This window comes from Tinamus guttatus, unplaced genomic scaffold, assembly GCF_059628265.1.
Source record: "Tinamus guttatus ecotype Peru unplaced genomic scaffold, ASM5962826v1 Tinamus_guttatus_pri_ptg000397l, whole genome shotgun sequence".
NCBI lineage: Eukaryota > Metazoa > Chordata > Aves > Tinamiformes > Tinamidae > Tinamus > Tinamus guttatus.
Window position 1 is genome coordinate 2,587,664 of NW_028288931.1, and position 13,609 is coordinate 2,601,272.

At 68.5% G+C, this 13,609-nt stretch overlaps 1 protein-coding gene across 1 annotated transcript; it reads right to left on the reverse strand.

Annotated features, from left to right (window-relative positions):
• Positions 1-2,770: 2,770 nt before the first annotated feature.
• CRYBG2 (crystallin beta-gamma domain containing 2) lies at positions 2,771-10,202 on the reverse strand. Its single transcript, XM_088531021.1, has 20 exons — positions 9,288-10,202; positions 8,049-9,089; positions 7,721-7,768; positions 7,519-7,637; positions 7,083-7,221; positions 6,863-7,002; positions 6,650-6,776; positions 6,471-6,506; positions 6,274-6,401; positions 6,070-6,196; positions 5,747-5,889; positions 5,543-5,669; positions 5,426-5,458; positions 5,211-5,323; positions 4,866-4,995; positions 4,632-4,771; positions 4,430-4,553; positions 3,565-3,723; positions 3,026-3,185; positions 2,771-2,859 (listed from the first exon to the last, which is right to left on the reverse strand). The coding sequence occupies exons 1-20, from the start codon at positions 10,200-10,202 to the stop codon at positions 2,771-2,773; spliced, it is 4,038 nt and encodes a 1,345-aa protein (XP_088387147.1).
• Positions 10,203-13,609: the final 3,407 nt, after the last annotated feature.

A 13,609-nucleotide genomic window follows, 5' to 3' on the forward strand; every position in this document is an offset into this window, starting at 1 on the left:
CTACCCCACAGTGCCTCAAGGAAGGGGGTTCTCTTTCCTCCCGCCTTCCTTTTCCATCACAAGGGGGTTACCAGCCCCGTGTCTCCATCCCACATCCTCTGCCGTGGGGCTCCCAAGCCCCCACATCCTCATCCGCTTCCTCAGAGTGGTCTGGAGGGGCGGAGGCAGCTGCTCTCCCTCTGCCTCCCACTTTCTATAGGCGCCTGCAGGTTAGAAACAGGGAACAACATGAAGAAAGCCCTTGTTTTACAGCCTCCTTTGGTTAAAAGAAAAGAGAAGCAGCGAGTGAATTGTATGTGACACGGGAGAAAGGGCCGGGGCTAAGATGCCTCCTCTCCTGTGGGGAAGGGACACAGGGATGTCCTCAGGCATGGGCAGAGGCCACGGGGCTGCCCTTGGGCTCCTTTGGGCATTCGTTTCTGCCTCATTTGCTCCTCAGGACACCTGAACTGAACAAGGCTGGGCAGGGGCAAGAAGCTGCTTCGGGGCTGGCATGGTTTGTGCTCCAGACACTGGAGATGGGTCACAGCACGGGCTCACCCTTCTTGCGGCATGATGCTGGGCCAGGTCCCTGTCCCCAGGGAGGGGCTGTTGTGGTGGCATAAGGCCCCCCAGATGAGGGGCGATGAGGGGGTTTCCAGCCTGCTTTTGAGCAGTGCCTGACTCTCCCATTTGCTCTTCCAGCCACTGGGCTGGGCGGAGGGCGACACTGTGGAGGACACAAGCAAGACTCCCCCCGCCCCCCCAAAACCTGCTAGCCTGGCCGCCCCAAGCTGCAGCATGGCCTTCGTCTCCCTGGTGCTGGGCCTGGCTACCACTTTCCTCCTGCGGCTGTACTGAGCCTGGGTGCAAACGCCCAGGTGAGCGCCCTGGCCTGCTGCTCCGCGCTGCGCAGACACCCCGGGATGGCGGCCCTGGGCCCTCCTTGGACACTCACCGTGGGGACCGGCCAGCATGATGCCAGTGCTCCCACCTGCCAGTCCCTCTCCCCGGCCCACCAGCTGCTCTGCACTCGCTCTGCCGGCCCTGCACGGGCCCCTGGCACCGCGCTCCAGCTCCCCTCCCTGGGTGCCGGCGAGACGCGCTGACACTGCGACGCTTCACAATGTGCTGGCGAAGCCACCCCGGCTCGTTGTGCTCTGGCCACAGGTGGGGCTGCCCGCCCAGGCTCAGGAGCAGGCGTGCTGCTGCCCAGGCTTCGAGAAATAAAACGCCGGGACCGCAGCCCCGTGTCCGCTTTGTCTCTGCCAGGTGTGGGAAATGCCTGTGGAGCTGGGGTCAGGAGCCCTTCATGCCCGCCTGTCCTCAGGGCCAAGGGTGGGGGATTGTCATGCGCTTCCTGACTGTCCCCCACGAGGATGGGACATGGGGATGGGACACGGGACGGCACCGGGGGCCACGCCCGTTACCTCAGGGGCTGCGACGCAGCCGCGCGCAGCGCCCTCTGCGGGTCGCCCCATCCCACGCAGCCGCCGACCAATGGCACGGCAGGGCTCCTGCTCCCCACCAATGGGGCGCTGCCATCTGGCTGCTCCTGGCCTATCCTAGTTCGCCGCGTCACAGGGGCGGGCTATATAAGGGTGGCCTGGGTAGGCGCGCCGTTATTCTGACTGTGGTGCATGGGGGCGGTGTGGGTGGAGGCTGCGGAGTGTGAGGATGGTGGTACCTCCCCTGTGGGGTGTGAGGATGGCAGGACCACCCCTGCGGGGCTTGTGGGGTGTGAGGTTGGTGGTACCTCCCCTGCAGGGTTGCTAGCAGATGTTTAGCCTCAAGCCAGAGCTCTCTGGTGGCTCCTCTATGCTGCAACTGCCCTCAGTATTTCTGGCCTGGAGAGCCGCCTGTGGTCTGCTGTGATACTTGGGTGCCTTTAAAATGCAGCTCTGCTCTGGCTGTGGCTCTGGCTTTCCTGACTATGGGAATATCCAGCTTGCCTCACCAAGAACTTGGAGGGAGTGCAGAGGTTGTGGTTTCCTGTAATGATGCCAGTGCTGCCTGCGCTGAGAAGCCCCCTGCCCTCGGTACGAATGTCTTGGTCATCTTGATGCATTGGCTACCAAAGCAAGTTCAGCTGAAGGAGTGAAAGCGCCTGGAGCCCCTCTGCTCAGTGCTGTGACTTGGGAAGGCATCCCAGGGTCACCATCCATGCTTTGGTGATACCCTCTCCCTTCCCAGTTTCCAGAGGGACTGATACATCCACAACCTCTTTTATTTAGCACTGACACTGCCATGGGATGGGGCTGCTCAGGACTCTGCCAGCCCATGCTCTGCCACCACCAGGCTGATGCCACGTGTGATGGTGCTCTGCTGAGTGCTGGCATCTGGGACTGGGCACGCTGCTCTGGGTGGCACGAGAGCATCTGCCTTGTGTTCTAAAAGCAGCTTCCAGGTGCTGCATGTGGCCTTCGGACACTAGAGGGCACTGGGCTCGTACCCAAGGAGCAAGTTGGGGCATTGGCCAGGCTGCTGCAGGGTTCACACAGGTGTCAGGTCCTGGCCTGGGGTATCAGCCCCGGCAAGGGGTGCGCGAGGGCCCCCGTGCAAGAAAGAGACCCCGCGTCTGGTGCTGGCCCAGCGCGAGCGGGGCCGTATCGTACGCACATACATAAATACAGTTCGGAGCAAGGGGCCAGGGTGGGAAGGGAGCCTTGCGGGGCTGCGCAGGGTCCTGTGTGTGCGGGGAAGACGCAGCCCACCGCAGTGCGGAGGAGCTGGTGAGCGCTCCCATCCCGTCCTGCGACGCTTCTCGGAGCCAGGGCCACGCACGGCCCCCTCATAGCACTTGTATGTCCCAGACCTGCGTGGGTCTTTCCTCTGACCTGTCCCAAATGATGGCGTGATCCCGGTCGTACGATCGACCACCTGTGGGGAGAGATGAAGGTTTGGGGGGGACTGAAGGTACCTTGTGAGCAGACAGTCTCTTCTCCTCCTGCTCCTGAGGGTGGGAAGGGGTTGGAGCTCCATCTTCCAGCCAAACCCTCCCTTTTGGGGGTTTCTTGGAAAAGTAGCCGCTGTGAGGGGGCCTCACCCTTTATATCCAAGATCATGTCCTCAAACATCTGGCTGTGGATCCGTCCTGAAGAGTCGATGCTCCAGGTCTGCCGCGGCACGCGGTTCTCAGACCACAGCACGGCCTTGGCGCCCTTCCCGGCGGGCCCGATGACCTGCAGGCTCATGTTGGGGGCAACCTGGAACGGACCCCAGCCCCCAAGTCAGCCCGTTCCCATCCCTCGTCCTTGTCTGATGCTTTCCCTGCCACGGCTGCTAGCGCGACTTGGAGGCCCTGAACACAGAGGGTTTCCCTGGCCGTCAGCTCCACCTGGGTTTGGGTGGGGTGCAGTGTGGGCGAAGCTGGAAAAACGGTGGGAGGTGGGCATGATCAGGGCAATAAAAGTCACCTGAGGCTGTGTGCTTTAAGGCCTGAAAGATCACTCCAGGGTGGGAAATGCCCAGGCAGGACATGGAGCAGGTTTGACCCAGGAGGAGCAGGTACTGCCGGGTGCCTCCCGGTGTCCTTGGGTTTGCATGCGCCCTCTGTGTTGCCGTCAGTTGCACGCGAGCCCTGACCTGGTTCTTGATCAGTCCTTCCTCGTAGAACCAGATGAAGCTGCTCTGGTCGCTCAGGCTCGAGACCACCACGCGCCCTGCTTTCATGTCCTCAACGTCGTCGGGGACGCACAAGAAGCCCTCCAGCTCCTTGCTCCTCATTCGGAAATATATCCGTCTCTGGAAGAGAGATTTTTTCTGCTCGCTTCTTCCCCTGGGCTCTGCTTTCTGGCTCTGCGCCTGGGCATCTCCCTCCCGTCACAGCCCCGTGGATCGATTTGCTGGTCGGGGCGTCAGGAAGGGAGGACCTGGTCTCCCGGCTGCGGTTGGGATGCTCTGAGCAGCCCAGGCCAGCCGTGTCCCCGGCCGTGCTGAGGTGACGGCCGTGGCCCTGTCCTTGGTGGCTGGCACGGTCGCAGCTTTCCCGGCGGGGTGGCAGCGGGTTGTGCAACCTGCCCACGGGGAGAGTTTCACCACGCGCAGCCGCTCCCAGGGTGGGAGCGCGGGGCGGGCTGCCCGGATTAGAGGGGTGCTAGTGACGGCCGGGCGGCACCTTTGACGGCCGGGAGCTGTCAACACCGTTTCCTGAGGCCCTGCCCTGCCTGCCCCGGTCACCCAGTGCCGCTGACGGGCCGTTGTCATCAGGCACTTCCTTGTGAGCTCTCCGCGGGCATCCCCAAAGCCTCCGTGCTGCTCCGTGGGGCCTCCCTTGTGGCACAGCTGCCTCCCGCCCGCCAACCTCGTGGGTGCCCCCACTTGGCTGCTCTTCCCCTCACATCATGTGGAGCTCGTGGGGGCAACCCCCTTCTCCATCCTTCCTGGAGCAGCCTGCGCTTGTCTCGGGGTCCGTCGTTGCCGCCTGCTCCCTTGGGATGGCGCCGCTTACCTGACGGATGGGGTAGAGGGAGCCCACGTGCTGGAGGCCGCTGTACGTCAGCCAGTTGGTGATCTCGGTGCAGTCCAGCAGCCACTGGCGGCCGCGGAAGTCGCCGTGTTCGCACAGCACCCAGCTGAGGGGCAGAGCGCCGTCACCCCGGCGCTGCCGGCGGGCACGGGGAGCCTGGGGAGCGGGCGCCGCTCTCACTTACATCCCTCCCTTGACGCGCACTGACAGCACGTGGTTGTTGAAGCCCTCGGCCTGGAGGCTCCGCACTTCGGTGTTCAGCTCGATCTCCTTCCCCTCGAAACACTCCAGACCGTGCAGGAAGATGGAGGGCTCCGAGAAGAACTGCGGGGAGCGGGGCGAAGGGCCGGCGCTGTGAGGGGCCGGCTGGGAGGAGCTGCCCGTCGGTACCGGTGGAGGGCAGGGCGGCCGCACTCACCACCGGGACCTTCCTCAAGGAGCGGATGACCGTGGAGGAGAGGCAGCCCATGGCGCCGAGCGTGGGGTACTCGCCCGCGGACAGCACGTGCTGCTCCCCCGTGAACTCCGGCCCGTCGAACAGGGTCCAGCTGGCAGAGAGGAGCATTCGCAGGGGTGACAGGGCCGTGCCTGACCCTTGCAGCCCCCATGGCCACCGGGCCTGTCCTCGTGCTCTTGCAGCCTCCCCGTGCAGCCAGAGCCACCCGCGTGGGGCACCCGCAGGGTTCCCAGCCCCGGGTTTATCCCGCTCCCCGAGGAGCCTCCGTGGCCACTTCCCATCCCGGCCGCCCCCGCCGTGTCCCACCTGCCCCCACGGACTCGGCAGGAGCACGGCACGAAGGCAGCGGGCAGGGTGTCCTGGTCGTCCTCAAAGGAGACGTGGGCCCCAAGGAAGTCGGGCTCTGAGAACAGCTGGATCTGGGGAAGGCCGCGAAGGGGCTGGGTGAGATGGGGGCAAAGCCACCTCTGCCGCCCCACCAGGGTGTCCCCCGCTGCGCACATCAGCCAGCACCGCCTCACCTTGGACACGAAGCGCAGGTTGTGCTCCCCGACCTGCAAGCAAAGGGAACACAGCCGGTCGGCGCCGTGCCGCGTGGTGACAGCGGGGACTCGCCAGCGCGGGGTTGGTGCCCTCACCTGCACGATGGGCTGCACCGAGGCGACGCGGCAGTCGGCGGCGCCCCAGTCCTCGCAGTTGCGGTACACCCCTTTCTCCAGCACGTACTGCTCGCCCGAGAAGTTGGGGCCCTCGTAGGCCACCCACCTGCGAGGGAGCGACGCGGGGCCCCTCAGCTCGCGCCTCGTCCCCACGGGCACCCGCTGCGGCGGCCCCGCACTCACACGCCGCTCAGCACGTGGATGGACTGGGTGACGGGGCCGTAGCCGGCCAGCCGCGTGTCGGGGAGCGCCTCGCTCAGCTCTACGCTGGGGCCCTCCTCGAAGTCCATGGCTTCGAAGAGCACCAGCGCCGGCGCAGAGAAGTCCTGCGGGACAGGGGAGCCCCCTGAGCCCTCCTGCGTGTCCAAGGACCTCGGGGCTGCCTCCGGCCTCCGAGTTGCTGGTGTGTGATGAGCTGGGGGGGATCGCAGGCCGTGCCCAGGTGCCTGGTGCCCACAGAGAGGGCTCTCCGGGGGATGAGGGCAAGACCCTACGGGGACTCTCACCGTGCGGACGAGGCGCAGGGACAGCAGCTCCTTGCTGTAGCCGCCCCACTGCGTCCAGTCGTGGTACTCGCCTTCCTCCAGCAGGTACTGGTGGCCCCGGAAACCTTCCTTCTCGTAGCCCACCCAGCTGCACACGCAGACACACAGGGCTCGTGCACTGCTGGGGTATCCAGAGTGGGGCATCCCCCAAACCCGTCCCCTCACCAGCCGCCCAGGACGTGCAGGGAGCCCACGGTGGGCAGCGGTAGCCCGGGCAGGCGCCGCAGGTCGTAGATGTCCCGGCTCACGGTGACGCTGCGGCCCTGGAAGCCGGTGTCCTCATAGATGAGCGCCTGGGGGCAGAGCGGGTTGGAGCCGCGGCGGCACCGGGCAGCCCCACAGCATCCCGCACTCGCGCTCACCTGCGGCTCCCCGGCTCGCTCCACCACGGGGCAGCCCTGCAACGAGAAGAGCCCGATGAGGCTGCGGCAGCAGGGGACGGCGCCGCTGCAGGGCTGTTTGCAGCCTTGTGGGGCCCAGCGCCGTTTTCCTTCAAGAAAAGAGGGTTTTGGCTCGTTTGCCACCTGGCAGCAGCGCTCACCAGGCGGATGGGGTGCATGGAGCAGATAGAGGGGTCCTTGGCTCCCCACGCCTTTAGGTTGGGGTACCCGCCCGGCTCCAAAACGTAGGGGTCGTCGTCGAAGAACGGCTTGGAGTACACCAGCCACCTGGGGACAGCAGGAAACGCTCTCCCAAATGCCGGAGTGCCCCTTCCCAGCGCCGCTCCAGCCCCGTGCCCGCAGCCCCCGCTCACAGGCCCGAGTGGACAATGATGGAGGAGGCCGTCACGGGCTGTCCCTGCACGCGGGTGTCCTCCGCCGAGTTGGTGAACGTGAGCCGGGCGCCCTCGCCGTTCTCCTCCGCAAACAGGCTGATTTCGGGGACGCGGTAATCCTGGCCCGGGGAAGGGCTGCGTGAGGGGCGCCCGGTGCAGGCTGCGGCGCCCCGCGTGCCGGCACCGCGCGGGTCCTCACCCGCACCACCCGCTTGAAGGAGCCGATGCGGAAGGGCCCGCTCTGCCCGTAGGCCGTCCAGGGGTTGTCGATCTCCACGTCGCCCTCGGCCAGCACGCACTTGCGCCCGTGGAACCGCGGCTTCTCGTACATCACCCACCTGCGAGGGGGGACGGAGCAAAGGGAGACGGTCCCGCTCTCACCCGTCACCCCATCCCGAGGGAGACGGGGCTGTGTGCGGGGTGGTGGCCAGCCCAGGTAATGGCAGTGGGAGAGGCGGGGGACACGTCCCCAAGCCCCGCGCCGGGCTGGCAGCACCGTGTGCCGGGGAGACGCTGCCTACGAGCCGCGGTAACGAGCGCTGGCAACGACGCCCGGAGGCCAGGCCGGCACTTGGGCTCCCGGGAGCGCAGCCCCAGCGGGCGGCTCGCTCCCCGCGCCGCCCCCGCTCGCTCACCCCCCTCGGATGACGCGGATGGAGATGGTGTGCGAGAGCTCCCAGGACGTGGCGTCGGGAACGTCGCCCCAGATCTCCCGCCTCTGGCCCGCGAAGCCCGGCTCGGAGAAGAGGATGATCTGGGAAGGGGCGACACAGCAGAGCGCTGGCACCGCAGCGCCGGCGGGCCGGGAGCCACAGCCGCGCGCCCCGTCCCCCGCACCTTGCCAGGTCTCACGTTGATCTTCTTGGAGGTCTCCTTGTCCTCCTGCTGCAAAGGGCCGGAGCAGTGTGAGGGGTGCGCGGGGCCGCCGCGGGTCGCTCTGCCGGTGCCTCCCGCAGCGGCCGCTCCGAGCGCTCCTCCCCGCGGCCGCGCGGTCCCTGCCCTCGCGTGACGCAGCCACCGTCCCCACTCGCACCCGCGTCCTGGCCCCTCTTGGATGTCCCCAGGGAAAGGGCCATCCCAGTGCGGCTCGCAGTGCAGGGCCCCGCTCCAGCTTCTCCGTTGGCATGGGGAGCCGAGCAAGGAGCGCGTGCTGGGATTTACTCACCAGCACGTCTGCAGGGCACGGGGCGCTTTTTGTCGCAGGTTCTTTGGCGACGGGAGGGACGTGGCCGGGACTTGGGCCTTCCTGCAAGGCCAGGGTCGCATCCGGGCAGGGCCCGTCGGCCGGTGGTGGCTCCTCGGCGTCGGGCGCCTCGAGCGGGGCGGCCGCGGGGCCCACGAAGCGGCTGTAGAGCACGCTGCTGTCCAGGCGCGAGTAGGGCCTGCCCTCGTCTGCCGCGGCCGCGCGGCGCTCCAGGAAGTCGGAGAGCAGCGCCATGCCCTTGAGCACGTTGCCGCGGAAGAGCACGCTGGGCTCCACGGAGGCCCGCGGGAGGCCCAGCCGGCCCTGCTCCCGCTGCAGAGCCCCCAGCAGCGAGGCCATCGCCGCCTCGGCCTTCCCCTCCGCGGGGCCGCCCCGTCGCAGCGCGGCTGGAGCCGCCAGCGTCTCCTCGCAGCTCGCATAGGGGTTCTCGATCTCCTCCTCGGGGCTCATATAGGGGTTCTCGATCTCCTCCTCGGGGCTCTTCTCCTGGCTCGCGTAGGGGTTCTCCGGCTCCTCCTCGGGGCTCCGTGCGGGTTCCTGCGGCCCGCGCGGCGCCACGCGGCCCTCGTGGATGGGCGGCAGCGCGGCGCAGCGGCCCAGCGCCCACGGCCGCGGCTGCCGCGGCCCCTTGGGCGCCTTGCGCATCTCCGAGGGCTCCATGTTGCGCAGCGTGTCCACAAAGAGCTCCATGTCCACCAGCAGCTCCGCATCCTCCTCGGCTGTGGGGCTGCTCGCCGGCTCGCTGGGTGCCCCGGGCGGCTCCATCCCGCTCTCCAGCTCTTGGGCTCTTCCTTGGGGATCTCTCGTTGTCTCTCCAACCTCCTGCTCAACCTCGGGGGCTTGCAGAGGCCCCTGGGCTTCAGGGAAGGGCTCAGGGCTGCTGCTCTCCTCCATGGAGGGGTTCTCAGAGGCTCCTGTGTTGCTCCCTGCTTGCGGTGAGGTGGCTGCAGTGGGACTGGTCCTCTCGACCGTGCTTCCCTGCTGCTCTGTGCCTCCCTGCTCCTCTGTGCTTCCCTGCTGCTCCATGCTTCCCTGCTCCTCTGTGCTTCCCTGCACCTCTGTGCTTCCCTGCTGCTCTGTGCTTCTCAGCTCTGCCATGCTTTCCTGCTCCAACATGATTCCCTGCTCCGTGCTTCCCTGCTCCACCGTGCTTCCCTGCTCCACCGTGCTTCCCTGCTCCACCGTGCTTCCTTGCTCCACAGCAGCCCCGGCTGCCTCCGCAGGACTGTGCCGGGAGCTGGTTTTCCCGCTTTGCAGGTCCCCGGGCCTGTCGCGCTCTCTCCCGTGGCCATCCCCGTTGGTGAGTTCATCCTGCACCGGGCGTTTCTCCTCCTGGGAGACACTCTCAGCCTCCGAGCTGCCCGGGGAGCGGTCGCTGGGGGCTGCCGTGTCGGAGCCATCGCTGTCCTCCTGCCCAGGCGTTTCCCCTGGTGTCCCCGCGGCGCCGGGCGCCCCACTCGGTGCTTCCCGCTCCTCCGCCACCCTGCGCTCGGAGCCGGCTGCCTCCCTGCCCGCCCGCAGCACGGTGACGTGCCTGGCCCTGGGCACGGCGGGCCGAGAGCCGGGATCTGACATGGATCCTGGGACGGCGCCGGCCGCGGCCCCGGTGCCGTTGCGGGGGGACCCTGTGGGCGAGGAGCTGCGGGGAGGCGGCGCCGCGGGCGGCTGGGGCGCGCGGGGAGGGCCCAGGGCGCCGTGCAGGTAGCTCTCGCGGTGCACGGGCACCTCGCGGGCGCTCACCGCCGCCTTCCCCCTCTCGTCCTGCCTCCTCGGCTTCTGGATGGGCGAGTAAACCTGCGCGAAGACGGGGCCGTGCGGGGCGAAATCCTTGAGGAGGTTGATGGAGGAGGAACGTTGCCGCTGCACCAGCCCCGCCGGCGCCGCCGCCGTCTTCTCCACGATCTCCCGCTCCCAGGCCTGCAGCAGCACGGACACGCGGGACGGGCTGCCCTCCCGGCCCCGCGAGGCCACAGAGCTCTCCAGCCTCCGCGACACCAGCGAGACCTTCTGGAAGCGAGGCCGGGCCTCGGGCACCACGGGCGCCGCTTGCTTCATGCTCAGCTCCGTGCTGGAGACGAAGCCTCTCGTCTTGGTGTGGCGGAAGGGCGAATCCATGGCGGCCGTGCGGGGCCTGGCAGAGCTGCAGGGAATGGGCACAAGAAAGTTTCAGCACTAACCAATACCCCAAAATCTCTCACCGCGGAGGGACCCCCGTGCAGTGCCGGGGAACTGAGCGGAAACCTCCCAGCTGTGTCCCAGAGCCTGGGCCAGCCCAGGATCACTGAAACCTTTTGCTCTGTGTCCTGCGGTGCTGGTGAGTGCGCGGAGAGCCCGGCCGGGCCGGGCCCGAACATGGCATGAGTCAGGCGGGCGCTGGGCCGCGCCGGCTCAACAAGCGCTGCAGAGGAACCGGCCCCGAAAGCCCCAGCGCAGCGGCTGGGCCGGGCGGGACGGCCCGGGGCTGGGCTCGTCCTTGCAGCGTCACCCCTGTGACCGCGGCGATTGCAGCTGGGCGAGGACGACATCGCTCCGTCTAGCTCCGGGGCCCAAGTGGCGTGAGCGAACAAGCCACACTCATTACGGGCTCCTGCCCCGTGGCAGCGCGGTGCCCGCGGCCAGCAAGGCATCCCGCGCCCCCCGCTTCGGCATCGGCATCGCCACCCTGTCCTGCTCAGCTGGGGACGCGGCCTGGGCTCGCGTGGCAGCGACGCTGTGATTAGGCGGCGTAACTGCCCCGGAACGGTTTTATTGCTGTGTTTGGGTTATGGAAAGCAGCTGACAAAGCAGCCGCTGGTGACGGGGCCGGAAGCGTGGCGGCATCTCCTAATTAAGTGATTTGGTGTCATCGACCTGGCGAGAGCAGGAGGGAAAGGGGGTCTTGGGGGCGTCCCCACCATGAAGGGGCCAAACGCACAGCTTTCCCAGGTGGAAACTGGGGCAAAAACCTTCCAACTTGGAGCAGGTTTCCCCGAGCTGGCAGCACCAGGGCCGGTTGTTGTCCCCGCATGCACCTGCTGCCTCTTGCATCAGCAGGGGTCAAAGCAAATGGCCAGGACTAGATTGAGGCTGGAAAGTGGCTGAAATGGGGCTCTGTGGGACCGTGGTGGACCCCACATGGGGCTCCGGCCACCTGCATCCTTGTCCCCAGCGATGCGAGTGGCTGTGGCTCCGCCGTGCCCTGCCAAGGGGGTTGCTGCCGCGAGGCCGGCGCCGCAGCCGGCGCCGCGCAATCCTCCCTCGCTGGCGAAACCCGCGCGGCGCCGCCGCCTGGCGCCCCTTCTCCGTGGCGGGCCCGGTTCAGCGCTGCCTGCGGCGCCGGCGGCTCGCGGGGCGCCCGGCCCCACACGCGTGGCCGGAGCGGCTGCGTTTCCTGCTGCGCTGAGGGCCAGGCCGCATCGCGCCGGGGCCCCTCGCCAGGCCGCCCGCTCTACGTGCCACCTCCGAAGGGCTTCTCCAGCGAGGTGGCCCCGCGGGCGTCCCGGTGCCCCGGTGACTCAGCCGCCCGGGCTGCCTTGTGCCCACAGCCAGATTTCCAAACCGTCTCCCTGCAGCTCCTCCCGGGCCCTGGGCGCCGCGGCTGCCTCTTGCGCCCTGGGCCACGCTGGATCCCGGCCAGTCTGGCTCCCCGCTGTGACAAGGGGGCTCACGGTGCGGCGCGAGGCTGCGAGTGCCGGGCCTTGCCCTGCTAACCACAGCGCTGTCATCGCGATGGGGTGCCCGGCGTGGCCGATTAATCACCCTGTGTCCAGGCAAAGCCAACCCGCTCAGCTAATTTGTTGCCCTCTGCCACAAGGGAACGCGTTGCAGTTCAGGAGGGTCTTCACGTGCCCATTCAGGGCTCGGAGCATCCAAGGAAAAGGCCCCAAATGCCTTTGAATGCTCAGGGGGTGACAGGGGGCCAGCGCTGCGAGGACCTGGGCATGTGGGGATGCGCTCCATAGCTGCGGGCTCCGAGGGACCCGCTGCCATGGGACAGCCGGGCGCGTGCACCCCGGTTTGGAATTAGGGCCAGGCGATTGCGCTTCCCGGCGGGACGCGGCGATGCCGGGACCCGGGGAGCCCCGATCCGCCCGCGGGGCTGTGCAGGTGGAGGGGTCCGTCTGCTCCCACGGCATCCGGGCTGTTCTGCTGCTCGGAGCGGGGTTGAGAGCGGAGCAGCGTCCTGGGATGCAGCCTGCGAGGCCGGGGCTGGAGCCGCCCGATGCCGTGTCCGGGACGGAGCTGCCACAGCCCCCCTGGTACCCGCTGGCTCTTGGCTGTGCCCAGCGCCGCGTCCCCCCCATCCTGGGGCTCCCCATGTACCTGCTGGCCGAGCGTCCCGCGGTGCCGAGCGTGCCGAGCGCCGCGCTGCTGCCGGCTGCTGCTCCCCGCGCCTGGGCGGACCGGCGCAGTCACCCGGCGAGCGCCCAGCCCTGGGCGAGCACCCAGCCCTCGCCGGGCGAGCGCGGCTTTGGCATTCCTCAGGCGCTCGCAGCCGGCGAGCCGGTTGGGCTGGTTCCCGCGGAGCCGGCTCCGCGGTCCCTGCGACTCCGCGCGGCCGGGAGGAGCGGCGGCCCCCGGCCTGCCGAGCGCGGCTGCCTCCTCAGCTCTGCCCTCCTCTTCCTCGCCCAGCGGGCTCAGGGGGATGGTCACCGTCGGAGCCTGTGTTGGGCCCGTGGGGCTGAGTTGTGGTGCCACGATGGGGACGGGGATGTCCTGGCTTGTACCCAGGGTGGGCCTGGCCGCAGCGGGGCCTGAGCACGGTCACGCAGCACCCCAAGGTGCTGCCTCAGAGCCCAGTCCCATCCCCAGGGCTGCCAGGGGACAGCGAGGGGCTTGTGGCGGCCCTGGGCCACCAGGAGCGGCTCAGCCTCGTGCCTCAGCCCTGAGCCGGGGCCTGGGTGGGAGTCTCTTCCTGGAAGGGCTCTGAGCGCCATCGGAGCCGGCGCCGGCTGCTATCGGCACCCGGCTCCTCCCCAGCACCGCCGGGCCGGGCTGCGCCGGCGCCGCCGCAGGGCACCGCTCCCGGGGGGCCGCTCAGCGGCGCCTCCGCAGCCTCCGGTGCCAGGGGCCCAATTTGGCCTCCTGGAGGCTGTTCCCAGCCGGGGGTGCCCGGGGGGCATCCCGACCTCCATGCACGGGACTGCCCAGCCCCGGAGCTCGCGGTTGTTGCCGCTTCTTCCTTCCCCATCCTCCAGAGCAGGGCACAGCCCCCCCGGAGAAGGGCTCTGCGCCCCACAGGGGCCACTCGAGGGTGCCCAAGCCGTGCGGGACGGCTCCCGGAACCAGGCACCCGGCACGGCGCGCACAAACCCATGGCTCCTCCGGCTGCTTTTGCAGCCTCCCAAGGACTCACCTGCCCGTGTTCCCGGGCCGCCCCTCTCTCCCGGCCGCCTCGTCCCTGTCCCGGCCGCCTGCCGCCCTTGGTGCCGTCCCCGCTGCCCATGGGGCCCGCAGGACACAGGGGCCGGCAGCAGGGCGAGTGCGGCCGGAGCCCGCGCCGGGGCGGGAGGCCAGCGCGGGGAGGCCGGCCGAGCTCCGGC